The sequence below is a fragment of the Taudactylus pleione genome, unplaced genomic scaffold (genome assembly GCF_031769625.1).
Source record: "Taudactylus pleione unplaced genomic scaffold, aTauple2 ptg000093l, whole genome shotgun sequence".
In the NCBI taxonomy this organism is placed as follows: domain Eukaryota; kingdom Metazoa; phylum Chordata; class Amphibia; order Anura; family Myobatrachidae; genus Taudactylus; species Taudactylus pleione.
In genome coordinates, this window is record NW_028284495.1 from 37,754,595 (window position 1) to 37,776,916 (window position 22,322).

At 39.8% G+C, this 22,322-nt stretch overlaps 1 protein-coding gene across 2 annotated transcripts in view; it reads left to right on the top strand.

The window, feature by feature from the left end:
* The window catches only part of RALBP1 (ralA binding protein 1), a 65,399-nt gene that overhangs the window by 18,483 nt on the left and 24,594 nt on the right, over positions 1 to 22,322 (top strand). For both annotated transcript variants that reach the window (XM_088469692.1, XM_088469693.1), the window contains exons 2-4: positions 7,008 to 7,312; positions 17,264 to 17,707; positions 19,263 to 19,612. In XM_088469692.1, coding sequence (XP_088325818.1) covers positions 7,069 to 7,312; positions 17,264 to 17,707; positions 19,263 to 19,612 — 1,038 coding nt within the window. In that variant the 5' untranslated portion in view covers positions 7,008 to 7,068. The remainder of the gene's footprint in view (positions 1 to 7,007; positions 7,313 to 17,263; positions 17,708 to 19,262; positions 19,613 to 22,322) is intronic.

The following is a 22,322-nucleotide window of genomic DNA, read 5'->3' on the forward strand; positions in this document are numbered from 1 at the left end:
ACCACACCCGCTTCAGTCCCCTGAAGTGTGCCTCAGTGTTCCTACCGTGAGTGTGTGTGTCATACATGCCTACTCTCCTGGGATGGCCAGGAGTCTCCCGAATATCGGATTGCGCTCCTGTCCCCCCCTCCTTCCCGGAAAAGTAGGCAAATCTCCTGGTTGCGGTCACCCCCCCTGCATCACCCCGCCCCCCCAGGAGCGCGGCTGGCCGGTGACACGATGCGCGCTGAATCGCATTCATCGCGGCCCCGCTTCGCAATACTATTAAGCTCGACATTGTGAAGAGTCCCCTAATACATCATCATTGCCCGACCACGCTCCCCGCTGTATACAGAAATTCAGCGTGTGTGTGTGTGTGTGTGTGTGTGTGTGTGTATATATATGTATGTATGTGTATATATGAATATATATACAAGCACATGCATACATATGTACATACAGGCACACATACTCATATGTGTGTGTATATATATATATAGTATGTATGTGTATAGTCCGCACTCACATACCAACAAAATTCAGCAAAGGGGTGCTCCACTAAGGTAACAGGCAGTCCCTGTACAAATAGTAGAAAATGTTATGGACACTTGGGCCAAAAGAGTGCACTCACCAGTATAAGTAAAATGAAGGCAGGTGTATCATAAGTCGACGTTTCGACCCCTGAGGGTCATTGTCAAGACAGTCCAAAAAGGCATCAGCACAGCATGCAGTACCTATTGACATTGGTTGGCTCAATGCTACGTTGACGTCTTGAAAAATTAAGGATACCCAACGAAATACTGATAGGACACAGTACATAAGTACACAGGGATTTTCACCCTAAGTGTTGTTTTCACTGCATAACTTCCCTTGTAATGCAATTATTTGACCTCTGTTTGTGTTGAATTCAGCATTAAATTTCCTTTCATTTGATATATAAATCATTGCACTGCATGAATTATAACCGTTTTATAAGCATTCGAAGTTGAAAAACATTCAAATTTCAAAGTGTTCACAATTTTGGCCACCACTATACACACACACACACACACACACACACACACACACACACACACACACACACACACACACACACACACACACACACACACACACACACACACACACACACACACACACACACACACGGGCCGGACATTACACTGACGTGGAGAGATTCCTTCCCGACTTAGGACACTGCAGGGGGCGGAGCTTCAGATGACTTGTGGGTGGGGCTTCAGCTGGGCTTCGGGGCGCCTGTAGACCAGCCTTGGGTGTGAGAATGGACTAAACTTCGGGCGGAGCTGAGTGAGCTGGGCAGTGATCTGGGCTGCTGGTGGTGACAGGATAGAAAACATTATTTATTTCCTGTCTGCACTGCAGTCTGTGTATGTGGATCCTGTGGGCCTATTTTAAATGGGAGACTTGGAGCTGCAGCTCCATCCGGCCCATTGTTAATCCCGCCCTGTAGACGGAGAGTGCAGACATGCATTGTGTATCTGTGCGCTTTGCTGGAGACAATTATATCTGTCTGCAGCCAGATTACACTGTCCTCACCGGCTACTTTTTAATGCCACCTGGTTGGCAAAATTTTTCTTTGTAGAACACTGTAGGAGCAAAAAAAAAAGAGCAATTCGCACATTGGTAAAACCATGTTGCACTGCAGGTTGGGCAGATTTAACATGTATAGATAAATTTAGAATTTGGAAGGGGTTGTCCTAGCTTTATTCTAAATTTTAGTGTCAAAATAAAGTTGTCCAATATGTATTCACTACATGCAAAAGCAGCCTGTATTTTCCTTGCATGTAAAAATTAAATGCATTGCATCTTGGTTTGATCCGCGAAAAGCTTTCGCTGATGCATGGTTTTCGCCTGTTTCCGAAGTATCGCGCTATTCAATTCCAGGACGTTTTTGCCTAGGCGATAACTCAGGTGAAAACAGGTGAAAAAGTTTCTCAATCAAAAGGCAGGAGAAAAGAAGTGCAAAATCCATATTTTAGGGTACAAATATGGGGACTTGGTTCAGAACCTTTTCTTACACCCCCACCCTTAATTCACCCCAAAAAAAGACATGTAATTTTTGGGGCGAAAATTTAAAAAGTGTTGGAAGATGAGGCTAAAGTACTGGGACAGGTATTTTGGGGGGCTGTATGGATGGGGCAGGTGTTTTAGGATTGCAGGTGGCGTCTGCAGGTGTATTTTTATCATTATTTAAATCTGCACTTTATAGACGCCAAAATATACTAGTACCCATTTTAATGTACCCCCAATTTAACTACAGCAATTTTTCAAAAAAATCAAAACAAAAACGAGATTGCTTTCCATAATTTTTCCCCACTTATGTAAATATGCATATAACAGCCCTTTGACTCAATTTAAGTACCCTAATTACTTTTCTTAGGGTTATTAATACACGTCTATATTGATTCCCTGTGTGAGTTAGCCTTTTTTGGGGGTACAGACTGATTTCCCACCAAAAACTGACCTTTTCGCCAGTTCCATTATTTGCTGCATTCGCCAAAATGCGTTTTTTCCTGTTTTACAATTGAATAGGGCAAAAAGCGGATGCTCGCATTGAGTATGCAGGCAAAAACTTCACCTCAAAACACGCGAATGAGGTGAAAACATTGCACTTTTCGACGATCTTGTCTTTTTGCGGCTAATCTAATCACTCTGAATTAGCCCCCTCTTTTTTTTTTTTTTTTTCTTTCAAATTGTGTTTATTTTTTTAAATTAACGCCCATAAAATATAATATACAGAATAAACAAGAGATTGGACATATGTGCAGATTTACAAAACATAATGTACACAAGGTATTTAGGAAGATGGGTAAAGAAAATAAACCAACAAAGAATAAAAAGCATAGGTTAATACACTGTAGAAGACAAATGGTAGTCAATTGTTTGATATGCGATAGGATGAAAAAGCATTATATCAGAAAAGGCAGTATATAGTGGAGAAATCGGGGTAATGTCACCTCAAACAGTCAAAACCAAGGAATAAAAGCGGTCCCTATCCATAAAGCCTATTGACACATAACTCCATATAATGGCACTATGGTGAAACGGAAATCCGAAGGCACCATTCAGGCCCACACACCGTAAAAATAGGAGAAAAGTGGTGGCAAGTGCCAGCAGGACAAAGAAGTTTCAAGCAATAGAAAGGAATAGTGGAAAATGCTATTAAAAATATATAGACAGTCCAAATAGGAGATACCCCAGCACCAAATCAGACCATTTCAATATGAACCTGTTGTCAAATATCTTAAATCAAATAGACATCTGAACAATATAAAGATAGCAAACATAATACGCTTTGGGACTGATTCAGCGTTCAGAGTGACCATAGACTCGCTCTAGAAGTCTGTTTGTCCGATCTGCATCCGATGCGGTGTATGTGTACGTAGTTGCAAACAGCTGCGATGGCTGATGTGGGCGTCTCTGTACAAGTCCCAGCCGCTGTTACATGATCATGTGTTTGCACACCCACAGCTGCGATAATCGCATTAAGGCACTGATCTGAGTCCGGCCCATTATCTCCAATAAATGTACCCCCAACTTAGGCATACCTGGATCCCAAACAGAATAAGACCCACTCCCAAGTACTACACTACCTGACCCCCCACCCCCAACACAGAAAAAGGAGGGCTACTACACCCATGAACCCTAAGGCCATGAAATCCCCAGCCCAGGATTAAAGGGGCCAACTGTGAGAATACCAGAAGCAATTATGAAAGCATTTTAACAAAACTATAAAACATAGACAGACATATAATAAGCAAGAAAATATGTTGAGTGTAATAGGATGGATAAAGCCCTGAAGGCAATTGTATAGCAACAATTATAAAAGTGTATACACAGGATATAATAATAATAAAACCTTCAAAGAGAATAAAAAAAAAACATGTGCACATAACAGAATATAAGTAAGATTGAATGGAAAACAAATAAAGATGAAGGCTTAAATATATTGGAAACCGTCAAGGAGGTTCATCCCGTCTCAAAGCCTGTAACTAAAGCCATGCTCTAAACATGAAATGGAGATCCGGAGATCAATATGAACAATTTAATTACTTAGTCGCACATGATATGATGTTGCTCAATTATAAGGAAAGGCCCTCTATTGTACCAAATGCAGTGATCAAAAGAGTGGGGGGTGCTACCACAGACAAATATAATATCAGAGTCAAAAAATGGGAAGAAATGAGTTGTCCTACGTGGTGCACTGAATAGACAAATTACTAAAATATACATTCTCAAAAACATAAATGTAGTGATGTTCAGATGGCGCTGGACCACAATATAACAGTTACAAATGTATATAAAATAATCACTTTAATTTCCAAATGTTCAAGAATATCGTCCTTGCATTCGTCACAGTAATTGAAGTGGAATCCTTCGGAAACTATGTATATAACAGTGGATTTTCTTTTATGGATATCCACTTCTTATATTCAAAAGCTTTTCCTCAATTTTGTGTATATAAAATTTAAAAATAAATTTGACAATATGTAATTTTTTCTAGTAGATGGTTATATATATATATATATATATATATATATATATATATATATCCTTGTGTATAGATCATTACACCTCTGAGAGTTGAAGATGTCATGTGGATGTACCATACACACTTAAAATAAAATGTGATATATGTGTGTGTGTGTATATATATATATATATATATATATATATATATATATAATTTTATTTATATATATATATTATACACAATCCAAAAGAAGGAGCACTCCACCATGTTCACCATTCCAAAAAAATAGCCAACTATTAGGACACTTTCCTCCAATATCCGCATCCAGACAATCATATCACAGTGGTATCTTGGTGCAGTCATTTACGGCAATAATAACTTTCAAATAACCATACGTATCAATCCCATCGACGTTTCGGTTGCATAACGAACCATTATCAAGAAATTGCATATCCATCTAGTTGTTACACCAGCCATGAAAAATGTGAATACAAGCATCACTAACCTGGAACACGCCTATATCCCAGCCTTGATCGCTGGGTATGTGTTTTTGGTCCACTAGGAAGGACTCATGCTTATATTGTAATATGTGTACTGGAATATTCGCTTATGTCCTGGCACTTACGTTTGCGAGTAAATCACTTAACATCTTGTAAATTGTTTTTTTTTTTTTTTTGCAATGGTGAACATGGTGAGTGCTCCTTCTTTTGGAGTTTATGAAGTTGACACAGTATTGGATAGCTGTGTGATTTGGGAAGCACCCCTACAATATAACTACACTGAACGTGAGTGCACACACACATGCACACACACGCACATACACACGCATATATATATATATATATATATATATATATATATATATATATTAGTTCCTAAGTGCGCTATGTGCAGTTAGATTAATTTGGGTTGACAGGTTGCTTAAATGCGAAAGTCCGTCCTCTAAATATTTAAGAGGGGTATTCTCTTTTTGAACTCTGACATTAGACCATAAGGGATCCTGTGGATATACCCTACCCAAAAAAATCACCAACAAAAGGCCAACTAAAAAAGATACCAAATGTTTATTACTCATAAAAACAGGTTCAGTATTCAAAAGTTCTAGTTCTCATGAACAAAGTAAAAATTACACAGATCCAATAAATCAGTGAGCCACGGCCAGTGTAGACAAGATGTTATATTTGAGACCCACCCTCACCTTTAGACAGGTGTGAGCTCAAATAGGGAGGGAATCTTCACACAACTGGACAATTGACCCGTAGCTGGTAAACCCAACACGTTTCGACATCATCGGGGGTAGGTATCAAAATAATTGCATTGATAACCCATAGGGGTGGGATTTACAGGTAATTGATGAGAATTGGTGGGTATTGCTGTACCTCAGCTGATTAATCCTGGAGAGCTCAGGTGGATCTAAATTTGTTCAGCTATAGATTTTTGGCTTCATCACATTAGTTTTATTTTGTATCCTGTTATCAAATAGCATCTCCAGTCAGATTGGACATATTACAATGCAACTATAATTCTGTTTTAAGACCCTTATGTTGAATATCCATGTAAGAATACCCCAGTGCCTCTATACACAGTGCCTTTATCTTTAATGCATTACCCAGTATTTGTTTTGTATTCTGTTTGCTCTGTTTATAATGGTTAAAGTGTATTCCTACCCATTAACCTAAAACTTTGCTTGTTTTTTTGTCACAGGCGATAGCGGTACAAACATAACACATTTGGGGCTTTCCTCCTGCAATAACCTAATATGTGCTCAGCTGTCCTTTCTTGTACTTAATTGAATTTGCCCCTGTGGTTTGAGATACAGATGTTCTTGGCATTCATGTTATGTTACCAGAACATTGCAGTCACCTGTCTCCTAATATTTGACATTTTATATTTGAGTGCTTTGTTTCTGAAAGACCTTCCAGTTTAGTTTTTTTCAATGTCTGAAAGCTGCCACTCTTCCTAGCAACCAATTAGGCTGGGTACACACTACACGATAAATTGGATGATTTGTCATTTTGAGGAATATCGTACAGTGTGTATGCACAATTGCTTGCTCCCGCGGGTCGCGTGTGATAACGTGTGATTGGCCGTGCAGCACGGCCGATCACATAACATCACGAACTGGGTTGTGTAGTGTAATGAAGGATGGAACAAGTGATCGTCTCATCGTTCATTATCTCTTCTAGTGTGTACCGGCACTCTTTCATGCTCCTGGGCGAAGGTAAATTGTCCAGGCCATCTGCAAGATTGCCAGGTTGTCTAGTGTGTACCCAGCCTCACTCTTTATAATTTAAAGTGTACTATAGAAATGACACTTAATGTTTGCTATGGGTTACAAAAGCTCTTTTATCCAGTGACCTGTGTACCATTTCCAAACATGTCTACCAATGTGGATTAAAACCTATATACATTTTTTTTTTTAATATTTACAGCAACAACTAAAAACCTCAGACTATTGGAATTTTTAGTGATTTAAATAATTTTTTTCCACAACAATATATTGCAGTGATGTTACTCTTTGTGTTTTTCCTAGGTACCATGGACAGGTAACAGAGACCTGGGCTCAGGTCCTACAGTAGGTTGCCATCAGCAGAATGACTGAGTGCTTCCTCCCTCCCACCAGTAGTCCCAGCGAGCATCGCAGGGCTGAGCATGGCGGGGGACTGACTCGTACACCTAGCTCTGAAGAAATCAGCCCTACTAAGTTCCCTGGACTGTACCGCACTGGAGAGCCCTCGCCACCTCACGACATCCTTCATGAGCCTCCTGATATAGTATCTGATGATGAGAAAGACCATGGAAAGAAGAAAGGAAAGTTTAAGAAAAAAGAGAAAAGAAGTGAGTCCTAAATTTCTATAAACATTGTGGCCACCAGTAGAACAGTAAGTGTATAGGAGACAGAAATAATTAGTATTTTAGAAATGGGAATAGTAACCAGGTAAATGCTCATTGGATACTTATTACCCTATTATCAAATACCATAGTGTCTCAGGATGCTAGAAATATTGAATATTTATTTATATTCTAATTTTATACATGACATGATTATGTAGTTGAGATTTTATTTGGCAAAATGTACGTTTGCTATTTAATGACCACTAAGACTAAAATACCATAGGAATAATTTCCTTATAGAAAGTTCTACTAAATTCATGCTTCAATTCCATGTGAAATATAGCAGCATGTTGTCCCACATGTCCCATTACTTCTAGTATGTTGTTTTATGAAAATGTAAATACTTGTTTCTGACTGAACATAGACCTACAGAAACCACCATTTGCACATCTTGCAATGGAAGGTCTCTGTAGACACGTTGCCCATTAAGGATGTTGTCATTGTATTATCACTGTACAGTCTTCACATTGACCTCATGTAGAGTTTATTTAAAGCCATTTGCGTAATGCACAAATACTGTTTGCAGCACTGTGCTAAACTTGCTTATATATATATATAGAAATCAGGGGTCATTCCACATGAGATCACCCATCTCCAGATTTTTAAGAATTTTTTTTTTAGTTAAGAGCGGATGTATAAAAAAAACCCATTTCTGCCACATATTTCGTCTGTTTGACCGTTACTTTCCGAAATATCAATTATTCCAGTTTATTTGAAATAACACGGGTGTTTATTAACGAATCGCCACAAAATTTGGACCCTTAAGGTAACTTCCTCCCGAATACAAAAATCCAAACCAAACTACTTTTATATGCCTTACTTTTCTTTTTACTACAAAATTGCAAGCTTTTGGAACATAATTAAAAAAGCTAGGTTAAATCAACATTAGATATACAAATTTTTTTAGGTGCTTAAGAAAGGTATACATTACAAAAAATCAGCATGGTACTCTGTTTCCTAGTGGAGAAAAAAAAATAATTAAGTTGACGTTTGTTTACTATTGTACCTCATACATAATCTACACAAGAAACCATGCTGTCAAAAACCATACCAAAAAAAGTGAACAAAACTGAGGAAATGGGATAACTATCTTATACAGAAACTGATGGGAAGAGGATTGCCTTTCCAAACCAAAACTGAAAATTTCCAGAGAAAGCGAGTGGGAGACAAATAGACAATCAGTCATGGCAGCTGCTCCTCCAAGGTACACATTTGGTAGTCTTTTTTTTTTTTTTTTTTTCTTTTTAAATACTGACTGCCATATTACTATCTACTCAAAAACACTGGATTACATAACTGGGACCACTTTACAGAGGAAGAAAAAGAATTTATGATTCTGACAACTGAAGTTTCAAATGCAGTAATCAGTGATTCTGGAATGTGTCTGCTACCATCATGAAAAGTTACTGTCGTTAAACTATGAAGAATTTCAGAAAACATGCTGTAATCCTGTCTTGTCTCACAATAAATAGCCAGAAAAAGCTTATGAGTTGTGTCACTGAAGTGGGCCAAAGAACATGGTGAATGTCAACTTCATGCTGTTATTAAGCCTTAACAGGAACTCTGCCCAAAATGCAGAAATCAACTGTTGCACTGTAAAGAACAGACAGACGTAGATATGCCAACAAATGTTGTTTAATCACTGAACCTGCAGAAACAGATGAGCTGAATGAAAGACTTACAAAGCTTGGTTGTACACCAGTGAAATTCCATGGGGTAAAAAGAAGGCATCGGGGGGCATGCGCTAAAAGAAAGAAATTGAAACCATCCAAGAGATTGATTGTTGACTCAACTTCAGTTATGTTTAAGTTTTCAAATATCATGGTTTCTTGTGTGAATTATGTATGCGGTACAACCGTAGTCGAACGTCAACTTCATTATTTTTTTTTTCTCCACTATGAAATAGAGTACCATGCTGAATTTTTTGGTGATAGTAATGTGTACGTTTGTTAAGCACCTAAAAAAAAATATGGTATATCTAATGTTGATTTAATGTAGCGTTTTTAATTCTGTAAGGCAGATAAAGTAATTTGGTTTGGATTTGGGATGAAAAGTTACCTTAGGGGTCCAAATTTCTTGGTGATTTCTTAATAAACACCCGTAATACTTCAAATTAACTGGAATAAATAAGCCGTGATTAGTAAATAGTTTAATAAATTGAAAAAAAAATAAAGCAGTATTTTGGAAACCAACAGTCAGACAGTCGGGATATTTGGCAGAAATAGTTTTTTTGACATCCTCTCAACTAAAAAAATGTTCATAAAAATCTCAGATGGCTGGTGGACACACCTGGTTGAACTGACATGGAAGTACTACTAACTAATGGGTAAAGTAGAGTACAGCAAGGGCATACAGACACAAGTTGGGCACGCCCCTCAGTGATATGTTCTATTTAGAGGTGCTTGTGCCCATAAGTCTGGTGCATGTTTGTGTTGATAATGTTGCCTTGCATATATTTAATTGTTCTAAAAATGTATTAAAATATTGACACTCTACCCACTTAAAATCAGTAACCAACACCAGGCTGGGCAGACTGCACTGGCTTTTTACTAAACATGGGGATACCTTTAGCCTGAAGTTCTCCTGTCATAGGGCCTGATTCAGACCCACTCGCAAGTGGCTGTCCGCTCGCAAGTGGGTCGATGGTGTGCACTGCACATGCGCACGACGGCGGGAGCTCCGTCGTGCGCATGCGCCAGACGCGACGAGCGAAGGACTTTCCTTCGCTCGTTGTCTGATCAAAGGGGGCGTGCTTTCGATGTTGATTGACAGCACGCCCCCTTTGGTGGGCGTGCCAGGGGCGTGCCTCCCAGACGGGGGCGTTCCCAAGGGAACGCCTACCGTCAGAAGCCGGCCCACTGACATCACTAGTGATGTCAGTGGGAGTGATTTTGGCTCTGATAGAGCCAAAATCACTCCGGGCCTTGCGGTTGAGAAACTCAACCGCAGGCTCCGGCTCGCAGTGGCGATGGTCGCGATGGTCTTGACCATCATATCTGCACGCTCGTATAGGCTGTGGGTGGTGACCCACAGCTATACGAGCGTCCAGGAGGACGCTCCATAATTATGGAGGACGGCCCTCATTCAGAGCGTGCGCTCTGCTCAGAGCGTCCGGCTCTGAATGAGGGCCATAGTGGGAACCAGAATTGGGCTGGCATCTCCAAAGGGGAAGGTTGGAATAACATGTCAGAAAAGTATGGGAACCTCTATCTCTAAAAGAGCACTATACGTGTATAGTGTAAAATACACTTAGACACAGACTTTTTTTTTTTTTTAATTATTATTATTATTATTATTGAAATGCAAATAACCCAAAATATCCTTGTGGTCAATTTTATTGTAAAATAGAAATCTTCTTAGTTCTGTCTCATTGTATTCCAGTGGGGAATAAAACCTAATATACAATGTGACTATGCTTGAAGATTCGATGCTAAATGACTGAACATCGTTCAGCTAAGTACATGTGGCTAAAATGGCAATGTAATTGAGTGGCTGAGTGCCTCATGTCATATTGTGCATATAATCAGTCCTTATCAGAGCTCTGAGCTGGGCAGTTGTGTTGTACTTATTGGTTGTATTACTTTACTTCACACTGGCTTACAAATGATAGAATAAATAAGATTTTATTTTAGAATAAATTAGATAACGAGGACATTTCAATGTATGCACTGTACTGCAGCAAGAAAGAATTTTGTAATAAAGTGTAGTATGAGGGTGATTCAGTGAGTCTTTTTTTTACCCTTGATTGTCAGTGTATTATTTACTTATTACACATCTTAATTAAGGTTTTTAGAGACCCAGTACCCACCACCCAGACATACCGGGAAGAGTTGCAGCACTTTTCAACTATGTTCGCTACTACTCTAGTGCTGAACATATTAATAGTAGTCCCTATGACAAGGGGATTCCATGCTGAGGGTTGCCCTGCTATGATATGACCAGCCTGTCTAGCCTTTTCCTGGTATCCACTTTAACCAATGGTCATTGTCCACCTGTTTTGGCTTAGACTTGTTCCGTTTATGGATCTTAGGGCATATATTATATATAATTTTTTAAGAATTTGCCTTTATGTTCACAGATATGGCAGTCATTATCGGTTTGTGGAGCAAGTCTTTTGAATAGAAAAATAAAATTTATGATGATTGCAATGTCTGTGCTCTGGAACCACTTATACTCCATAGATAAGCTGGTGATGACTGGTGTATCTTTGCTCTGGACACAGATATCTGTATGCTAGACTTTAAGTTGAATGTCTCTGAGATACATGCATTTTTACAAATGTATTTTGAGTTGCAAGTCTGCAAAGTCATTTTTCCCTGTATAATCTCTGCACATATTAATGTCAGACTCGAGGTCCCTTATGTTAATTTGTTATGTAATATTTGTTTACTTATTAATGCTATAAACCTATTGGCTTCTTTCTGGAGCACACAGTGAACTGTAATGGGAAAGAGAAACCGGATAAGCTGGCCTGCAGCCCTCCTAGCCACACACCATTTTACTCTAGTTCACATTTTTTTCGAAGGCCGCTTTTTAATTTTTTTATCAAAATGTTTCCCCACGTTCACAGTTGACAACCCCAATGCCATTAGTGTGTTCAGCTGAAACTCCCTATTTTGCTACTAGCCTATTTCTTTTTACACAATCCTGTATTTTGATAGTTTTTCCTACTGCTTTAATGCAGATGAGGCTACAGATTATGGGAAATGCTTGCGGTTTTCATGAGACTTGTGTAACTGTAGAACTGCATGTACTACACAAGAATTACAGCTGACACTATAGTAACAGGTACAGTTGGGGTGTAGTATGTGCTTAAAAGCTACTTACTCTTATTTAAATGGCTGATTCATTACTTGGTACAATGGTGCCAGCATATTTTATGATTGGAAAAAAGCAAGGCTGGGTATTTCAAAACAGACGTAAAGGTAAGAGGGCCCTGCTCACATGTTTTACAGTCTATAGGAAACACCACTGCTTGCCTACATTCCTTGTAATGTTTGGAAGTAGCTATCCATCCCCTGACTGACACTGTACTCATTTGTGCAGTGTAGATCGCACTTTAAATGTCACTAAATAACCGTATTCTGTAATAGGGGTGTAAAACTCAAATCAAATGAGATTTAAGTACTTGCAATGTTTTTCTTTTTTAATGTAGAATATTGGTATAGACCAGCGGTACTCAAATACCACCAACAGGCCATGTTTTGTGGATTTCTTTAATCATGGACAGTTAAGTTACTCTATTTTGCTGGGTCAGTAATTATCCCATCTGCTTCCACAGACAGATCCTCAATACACGACATGATAGAATTGCTGGCATAGATGCATTAGGTGCAGTGTTTTACTCAGATGTCTAAACATCTATAACAATAACATTCTACATTTCCCTAGCTGTCAAATAAAGTAGCACAGAGGCGGCCTGCTAATCTCGCTGTACCAGTTTGATAAATAACCACCATTAAGTTTGTAATGCATGGTTTTGTGGCCTTGCTTCGATTTAAGTGTTACGCTGTATGAATGCAGAGAAACAGCCACACTGTTCATCTCACTGCGGAGTCTTCTGTCTTTTCTGTTGTGCTTGCCGTCCTCAATGTCCCACTAATACATCTGTCTATAAACACACATCACCTGGAGAGTACAGTTGCTTTTCCTGTAGTATAAATTAAGGGGGAGATTTAACAAACTCTAAAAAAAGAATAGGAATCGATCAATAATATTCTAATGATCATTTATCTAGTACAGCTAGCTGATTGGTTGTTATGGGTAACTTCTCCACTTTAAAAGATTTGCTAAATCCCCCCTAATCTCAGAGCTAGGTCCACTCACTGGTATATGGTGGCATACAGCCAGAAAATATTGGTTTTGAATTAAAGTGGACATATACAGTACACAGTGGGAGCAGCCAGCTTGTGAACTGAACTGGTATTCATGACAATGCCCCTCATGGCACAGTGATGCCACGGGGTGCTAATAAATCCATAGGCTGAAAATTGGTTCAGGTCACAGGCTCATTACTTTTCCTTTGTGTTGTTAAGAGAGATGCTGCAAGTCTCAACTACAAAATAAATGTAACATTATGTACTATCTTAGGGCCTGATTCCGAGACTTACGCAATGCTGATATTTACGCAGATCGAGCGATTGTTTGCGCATGCACAAATGCCGCACACTTGCAGCAATGTAATGCGGTCACGCTCACACACAGGATTCACTCGCAAAGTGAGTGACCGGTAGTTAGAATTAGAATTTGGGGCAGGTAACGGGGTGGCTAGGTAAACCTGGGCGTGTCAGGACCGTTTAAAATCCATTTCATGGGCATGCATAATTTATCCATTGTGATCTCTATGCAACATGAGAGCCATCTGCGTGTCAGGAGAGCCGCTTTGTTTGAGACGGGTCAGACTTGACTTACCTGCGTGACTGCGCAGTCTGCGTTGATGTTACTGATGTTTTACGCTGTCAAAACCTTAGTGATTCCATTATCAACTTTAAAGTGTGATCATAACTTGTGGAGCAATTAATCACATAAATGATTTAGCATATAATATATGCCTACTAGTATATACCTTCTTTTTTGCAGTGATTTACATTTATAAAGTCTCACGTTGCATATTTACATCATTAATCCCTAAAGAAATCTGGCAGAAGTAGGAGGATTTTTTTTTCTAATCTTCAGAACAAAGATTTATAGTAAAATGTCATCTTGGAAAATCTGTTTCCCTTTGCCTGTTTTTGGAAAATGTTTCTAAGGCTTGATACATTTCTATACTTTTGGACAGTGTTTCAGCGTATACTCCATTTTATATGTGATCTATTTTGAAGCGTTGCTGTAATAATAATTTTTTTTTTTGTAGTACAAAAAAAATATATATAAAACCGATGGAAGCTTGTTGGAAAATGTTTTCTTTATGCAGTGTGATATACTTTGGGGAATGCATTTCTGGCTGAATTTGTCATGTGCCCTCAAAATGAAATGTTCACTTATTTTTTTTCATTATATTACACTGGTGTACAGTCTTTACAGTCTGCTCTTTTATTATGGAAATCTCATATTACTGCATTATTAAAGATTTGCACATTTAAAACTACTGATGCATGCACACAGTATATATTTTTAAACCTTTGGTTTTCCCATTTTGATTTTAATACTGCTTTTACACCAAAGTCCCGGGTCTGACCCTGGATTTTGGAACACATTTCCAACCCTTATCAGACCCGGGACAGACCCCCTTTTACACCGCGGCTATGCCTGGGTCAGCACTGTTCACACCGGACCCGGTCAGCACTGATGCGGCTCTCCGGCGCAGGTGAGCAGCACTTCTTCCCCCTCCCTCCCCCTCCGCGACTCTTACCTTACTACGCAGTGGTCCGGAGGGCGGGTGTTCTGCGCTGCTCCATTCTGGTCGCCCCGGCAGTGGACGCTTGGAGATGATGTCATCTCCAAGCGCCACTGAAGCCGGCCAATCGTGCGACATGCGATGTGACCTGGGTCGCGCCGTTTACATTGCAGGGTGACACAGGGACGACCCGTGCTCAACCCTGCAAGCTAGCCAATTCGGATCCCCGGTTCACTGGACCCGTTTTGATCTGTTTACACTGACTAAAATCCTGGGTTGATGCGCGTTCACGTGCATCAACCTGGGATTTTTCAGTTAGTGTAAAACGGGTAATTAATAAGGGTCATTAGAGGCCAACTTGTATTTTTTTTATCAGTGACTCTAATAGGCTGTTACATAATAGCCATATGCAATCCCTGTAAGAGTAAATTGTGTGTTTATTTAACATAAAACACTGGGGATCTTTTATTTTTAAAAAGATGAATGTTACTTTTTACTTTGCGTTGTGTTTTAAGCTGCTATTAATGATTTACAGTTTGCTCAATGTCATGCAATTACCATGGCAAACAGTTGCATACAGGGCCTACCCGAGCCAAATGTTTTAGAGAGCGATATATATATTTATACTACACACATTTGGGAGTTAAAAAAAATAATAAATATCTTATAATTATTAGACTTTAGGTTAAACATTAAATTGAGTTATTAAAAGACTAATGATGAATGCCCGCCATGTATAGTTCCTAAAATACTATAGCACCCTGCACCTGTAACAACCCATGCAGTTCCTCTTTCCTGCCTGCGGTATCGCTCTGCTCTGGTGCTTCTAGCACACTCAGCTGATGCAACAAACTACTGAGATACAGACCACAGTGTGCTAGATGCACAAGAGCAGAGAGCGACACCTCAGGCAGGAAAGAAGAACTGCACCGGTTGTGACAAGTGCAGGGTACCTGAATGAAGACTATACTGTACTGTATGTAACTGCACATGGTAGAGAAAACCGACTTACCATTAAACTAAGTAACTGGACGGCCCGGGCGAGCGGTTCTGCTGCCTCAGCCCGCAGCAGGTACATAGACGCCGATCCGTCCCAAATGCGGGCCGTGCCTCCTTGTCTCTGCCACAGTGGCATTCAGCCCCAGCTCTGTTTGCGCGATGCAACATGACATCACGTCTCTCCTTACAAGCGCGGGGCCGCCCATTACAAGCGCAGGGCCGCCCATTACAAGCGCGGTGCAGCTGTGTCACAGTAACAGTCTGCTCCCCCGCAGCCTGCCCCATGCTCAGCTGCGTATCATGCGTAATTATGGAACCGACCCTGGTCACATATGATATAATGAGCAGAGAGGAAAGTCCCTCCTATCAGATACTGTATGTATCCCTCTTCTCCTGCCATCACATAACAATTGATAAAGGCAGAATCCATGTTGGCGTGTCTTTCGCCATTTTGGTTGTGTTCAATTTTAATAACTCAAGCAAAGATATTAGAAGAAATATGTCAGCTAAGAAAGGTGTCTTTGCAGTGTGAAAAGGGATGTTGTAGAAATATGCAAGACTTGTTATTTTTAGAACATAAGGTCTATGAGTAGGAACATAAACTCTATTGTGTCTTCATGGCAATAGCTACATTTAGTTATATGTGTGTGTGTGTACCAAGGTCTTGCATACCCTTTAGATAAAATGTTAACACTTTGTATACCAGGAGTTTAAGTTATTTTTACTCAGTATAATACTGCCCTCTTGTGAGAATATATTATGCTTAATATTATTAATATATGCTAATCTAAATTGATAACCTCGATTCAGACGCATGAGCAGTGCTAACTTCTTTGTATACTAATTTATGCTAATTGTGAGTGATATAAAATACTGCATCTAGTCTAGAATAAACCAGAGTGTTATGGAAGCACAAACTTTTTTTCAATTCATTCACTTTCTGGCCGGAAGCCATTTTGGATTTATTCTAATTTGAAGACTGACTGCTGTGGCTCGAGGTGGTTCTATAAAATAGCTCTATCACCATCAAGGCGATCCATGAATTACTCTCTCTCTCCTGTAGATTGGTTTAGACTCTCCAGGATATATGCATAAAGTAAAGCTTCTATACAGTATGTGACAGATATTTGGGTAGTGAGAGGCATCTAAATATGCTGCATGGCTTGATTTTGCAAATAGCGGAGTTCAAGTATAATAAAATATACAAAACTTTTTGATTAAAAGAAAAATATCTGTGATTTGGAGGTTATAGATCATTAAAAGAAAGATAAGTGGATTTGGTTACACTTGCACTGGTTGCCCACATCAACGATAAGGCTTAAGAATGTTCCTGCAATCCATTTTTTTTAATTCATTAGTTAAAATTAGGTAAAATAACACTTAAGCAGTGCGCTAAAGTCTATACAAATAAATGATATAATGTAGAAGCTAAGCAATCGGTAATGTCTGAGATAAACACATCTTTTTCCAGCTTTATTGTACTTTCCTTTAGATGCCCTAGTTTTTGACTAATGAAGTACTAAGCTAACTTTTTTTTACTTTTTTTTTTAAATTCCCAGCGGAAGGTTATGCTGCCTTCCAGGAGGACAGTTCCGGGGATGAAGCAGAGAGCCCGTCCAAACTGAAGAGGTCCAAGGGAATCCATGTGTTTAAGAAGCCTAGTTTTTCTAAGAAGAAGGAGAAAGATTTTAAAATAAAGGAGAAACCTAAGGAAGAGAAGCACAAGGACGACAAGCACAAAGAGAAGAAGTCCAAGGATCTGACTGCTGCAGATGTAGTGAAGCAATGGAAAGAGAAGAAGAAAAAAAAGAAACCCACGCCAGAGCCGGAGCTGCCCCCTGTAGATATACCCAGGCTCAGGCCAGTGTTTGGCATCCCATTGGCTGACGCTGTGGAAAGAACCATGATGTGTGATGGGATCCGGCTGCCGGCAGTGTTTCGGGAATGCATTGATTTCATTGAGCTGCATGGCATGAAATGTGAAGGCATCTACAGGGTGTCAGGTAAAGTCATGTTGGTCTAGTACCCTCAGAGGCATTTACATCTTTAATTTGTCACGTTATGCTCCTGTATAATAAACACCATTGTAAAGACCAGGTAATATATAGAAACTTGCATTCTTCTGTATGCCCAAATAAGCAAGGATACATTCAGACATTAGAAATGACCCCATATATTCCTGTCTAGTTATCCAGCAGGGGGTATTGTAATCTGTAGAGTTGTCCATAAGTGAGCAGCCTCTTTGCATTTGCTATAATCGTTTCTGCTCTAATGGTTTTCAGATATTAGAAGTGTTGTCACTGGGTTTAAAGTGTTTATAGAATGCAACTTTTGTTAGAGTACACATAGTTGTAGATCGGCAAGGTATTCATTCGTGTTATAGTTTTGCCATTCTGTTTGATTGCTTTTGATTAAGATTTACAAAACTCTTAGCATGTGGGAGCCATGCCATCAAACACCATTTATATTTGTGTGTGAGGACAATCTGTTATGCCAAGAACCAAATGAAACTGCAGTTTATAGATTAGTACTGGAATACTTTTGCATTGACACAGGAAATCCCAGTGACATTTCAACAAACGGTCTTAGTTCTTGTTTGCATGTATGTACACATATGTGTTTATCTACAGTATGTATCATTTTTTTTATCTGATTTATTTTTCCTAGCTATTAGATTGAAAAAAGCAAATATATTTCAATATGTTACCAAAAGAAAACTTCTGTATGACACTGTCCTGAGAAAACAATAACTTTTAATATATTTAGAGAGGGCAAAATGAATTCACAGCACAATCGTTGCAGCACAAAATCTTTAACATGATCATAGAGGAGTAAACCTACTTGAATGTTGAAGTAGTTTATTGTGCTTCGCTAATGAGATTGTAGACGCTCCCAACTCATTGTTTTCATGTCTGCATTTATTCTGTCTGCTTGTATGGCCTTAGTTTATGTATGCTGTTTTTCCCCACTGTGGCTTTTTCAATGACAATACGAATATTGGGCTGTGTAGCTTTATGGTTCCTTTCTTTGTGCTTGTAGTAGCTGGGTCATAGTGGGCATTTGATTATATAAAGACGTATTTGGGGTGTTAGTGAAGTGAATTGAAAGTAATAGAATGCTATGGTAAACTCTTAGCTATCAATGATGTGTATTTTCTTTCTTTTACGCATACTACCCAACTCATTTCTCCAGATACAAAGAATGGGTCATTTCTTGTTTTTCCTCACTCATTTTCCAATTACAGTAGCCGTAGTGAAAAGACTTATAATTTCAATTCACTTACCTCCTGGTATACTGCAATTGTGAGATTTAAACCAGATCTGCCACTGACCATAGAGGCCTAATTGATAGGCTTACTTCAGTGCTATACATAACCATCATCTTTGCGGTAAAGGCCTCAGTGACAGTGCCTATTGTGTTCAGCAGTCATTCACAGGAACCACATTATGTGTCATGCAGGAAGATGTATGCTATATGTACACTGTGCTTTACCTAACATTACTGATCTAGTTTTATTTATGAGCTATAACATATTTTTGATTATTATTGTGGTTTTAGGAATCAAGTCAAAGGTGGATGAACTAAAAGCAGCCTATGACCGTCAGGAGTCCCCAAATCTTGATGACTATGAGCCTTACACAGTTGCCAGCCTACTGAAGCAATACCTTCGTGAGCTACCGGAGAACGTCCTCACCAAAGACTTGATGCCTAGATTTGAGGAGGCCTGTGGCAAGAGCACGGAGGCAGACCGGCTACAGGACTGCCTGCGCCTGCTGAAGGAATTGCCAGAATGCAACCTATACTTGATTTCATGGCTGATTGTGCACATGGACCATGTCATAGAGAAAGAACTTGAAACTAAAATGAATATACAGAATATTTCTATCGTGCTCAGCCCAACTGTTCAGGTACAGGTCATTGTAACTATACATTATAATTCTATTTGTATGATGTGTATTTCTGTTAAATATGTTTAACATATTACTGTTTATAATTTATTAACAATTATTTATATAGCGGACACCTATTCCGTAGCACTTTACAGAGAATGTTTAGTCATTTACATCAGTCCCTATCCCGGTGGATCCTGCAATCTTTATTCTCCACCAGTTGTATACACACAGGTTTATTTTGTCAGAATCCAATTATCGTACCAGTATGTATTTGGAAGGTGGGAGAAAACCGGAATACCTGTCCGAAACCGACACAAACATGGGGAGATCATACACACTCCACACAGTTAGGGCCTATGTGGGAATCACACCCAAGACCTCAGTGCTGTGAGTCAGTAACCAACCATGCTGCCTATGCTGCAAGTACACAGACTGAAAGATGGGGGCAATAGGAGAGGTTGGGGAAGAGATGAATCAAACCTTTTGAGAGAGATAAAGTGGGGAAGTTGCCCATAGTAAATTGGCTTCTGTCATTTAAGTTTGCTAGATAAATGATAGCTAGAAGCTGATTAGTTGCTATGGGCAATTCCGCTTTATCTCTCTGGAAGGTTTGATGCATCTCAACCCTAATACTTTAAAAGCAAAGGCACTTCCCTAAAGAGGTGTTTAGCAAAGGCTGGTACACAATGAGGGTTATTCTGTGAAGAAAGTGATATTGGCACACTGGCAGATACTGTGTTAATGAATAACTACAGCTAAAGGTAGATAAAAAGCACAGAATTACTATTGTGGGTGTGTTTTCTAAATGCATATGTCCTCGCTCTCGCAGTTCTCTTGGTTAGGGAAAGTGTAGCTGATGGGATAAATGTTTAGTTCAGTAGTAAAGAACACAATTTAATTGGGTATCAATCATCCAGTGAATGAACGGTCAAGGGAATTCTCTGGTTTAAGAGGATGGTGTATACACCCATCAGCCATATCATTAAAACCACTGACAGGTGAAGTTAATAGCAGTGATTATCCAATTACAATGGCATCTGCCAAGGGGTGGGATATATTAGGCAGCAAGTGAACACTTGGGGATAGATTTACTAAAACAAGTGTTGATGTTGCCCATAGCAACCAATCAGATTCTAGCTATCTTTTCTCTATTGCATTCTAGAAAATGATACACAGAATCTGATTGGTTGCTATAGGCAACATCACCACTTGTCTGTTTTAGACACTTTTAGTAAATTTACCTCTTCGTACTTGAAGTTCATGTGTTGGAAGCAGGAAAAATGGGCAAGTGTAAGGGACCAAATTGTGATAGCTAGATTACTGTGTCAGAGTATCTCCAAAATGGCAGGTCCTGTGGGGTGTTCCCGGTAGCAGTGGTTACCACCTACCAAAAGTGGTCTAAGGAAGGACAACCGGTAAACCGGCGACAGGGTCATAGACACCCAAGGCTTATTGATGTGTATGAAGAGGGAAGTCTAGCCCGTCTGGTCCGACCCCACAGAAAAGCTACTGTAGAATAAATTGCAGAAATGGTTAATGGCTATGATAAAAAGGTGTCAAAACACACAGCGCATCATACCTTACTGCTTATGGGGCCTGCGCAGCCACAGAACAGTCAGAGTGTGCATGCTGACCCCTGCCCACTGATGCGAAAGTGCCTACATTGGGCATGTGAGCATCAGAACTGGACTATGGTGGAGTAGAAGAAGGTGGCTTTGTCTGAACAAGGTTTTTTTTTTTTTTTGCATTATGTGGACAGCTGGTGTGTGTATCTTTTACCTGGGTAAGATATGGCACCAGGATGCACCATGGGAAGAAGGCAAGCTGGCAGAGGCAATATGATGCTCTGGGCAATGTTCTTGTGTGAAGCATTGGGTCTTGGCATTCATGTGGATGTTATTTGACACATACCACCTACCAAAACATTGTTGCGGACCAAGTAAACCCCTTCATGGCAACGGTATTCCATAATGGCAGTGGCCTCTCTAAGCAGGATAATGTCCCCTGCCACACCCCTCAAAATTGTTCCGTAATGGGGTGAGGAACATGACAAAGAATTCAGTGTGTTGACTTAGCCTCCAAATTCACCAGACCTCAGTCCGATTGAGCATCTGTGGGACGTGCTGGAAAAATAACTTTGAGCCATCGAGGCTACACCTCGCAATTTACAGGACTCAAAGGATCTGCTGCTAACATCTTTGAACTAGATATCGCAGGATACCTTCAGAGGGCTTGTGGAGTCCAAATCTCGACGGGTCAGAGCTGTATTGGCAGCACAAGGTTTTATGTTATGGCTGATGAGTGTATAGGAGATGCAACTAAAAACTTTTGAGACCTGTACCATTATCATTACTATGTCTACTTTTAAAATATTTTTGTTTGGTTTAACCACTTGCCTGGCATGGTTGTATTTTTCCGACCACACCAGGCAGTGCTTTATCTGAATATATTTCGACTAGTCAGATAAACAGTGTGGGTGGCTTCAGAAAGAGAATCTTCCTGCAGCTGCTGCTTTCAGAGGGACCTTCCAGTCTGCGCCCTCCCACAGTGTGTGCTGTGCTGCCAATCACTGCTGACCAGGACCACCCACCCAGCGGCTGCAGAGATTAGCAGCAGCTGAGAAAAGGTAAATAAACCGCCCCTACCCCCTAAAGTGTACCTGAAGCCGCTGTGAAATGGAAAGTCGCAATGTTTCCGATAATCCGATGGTGGTGATTCGATGTTT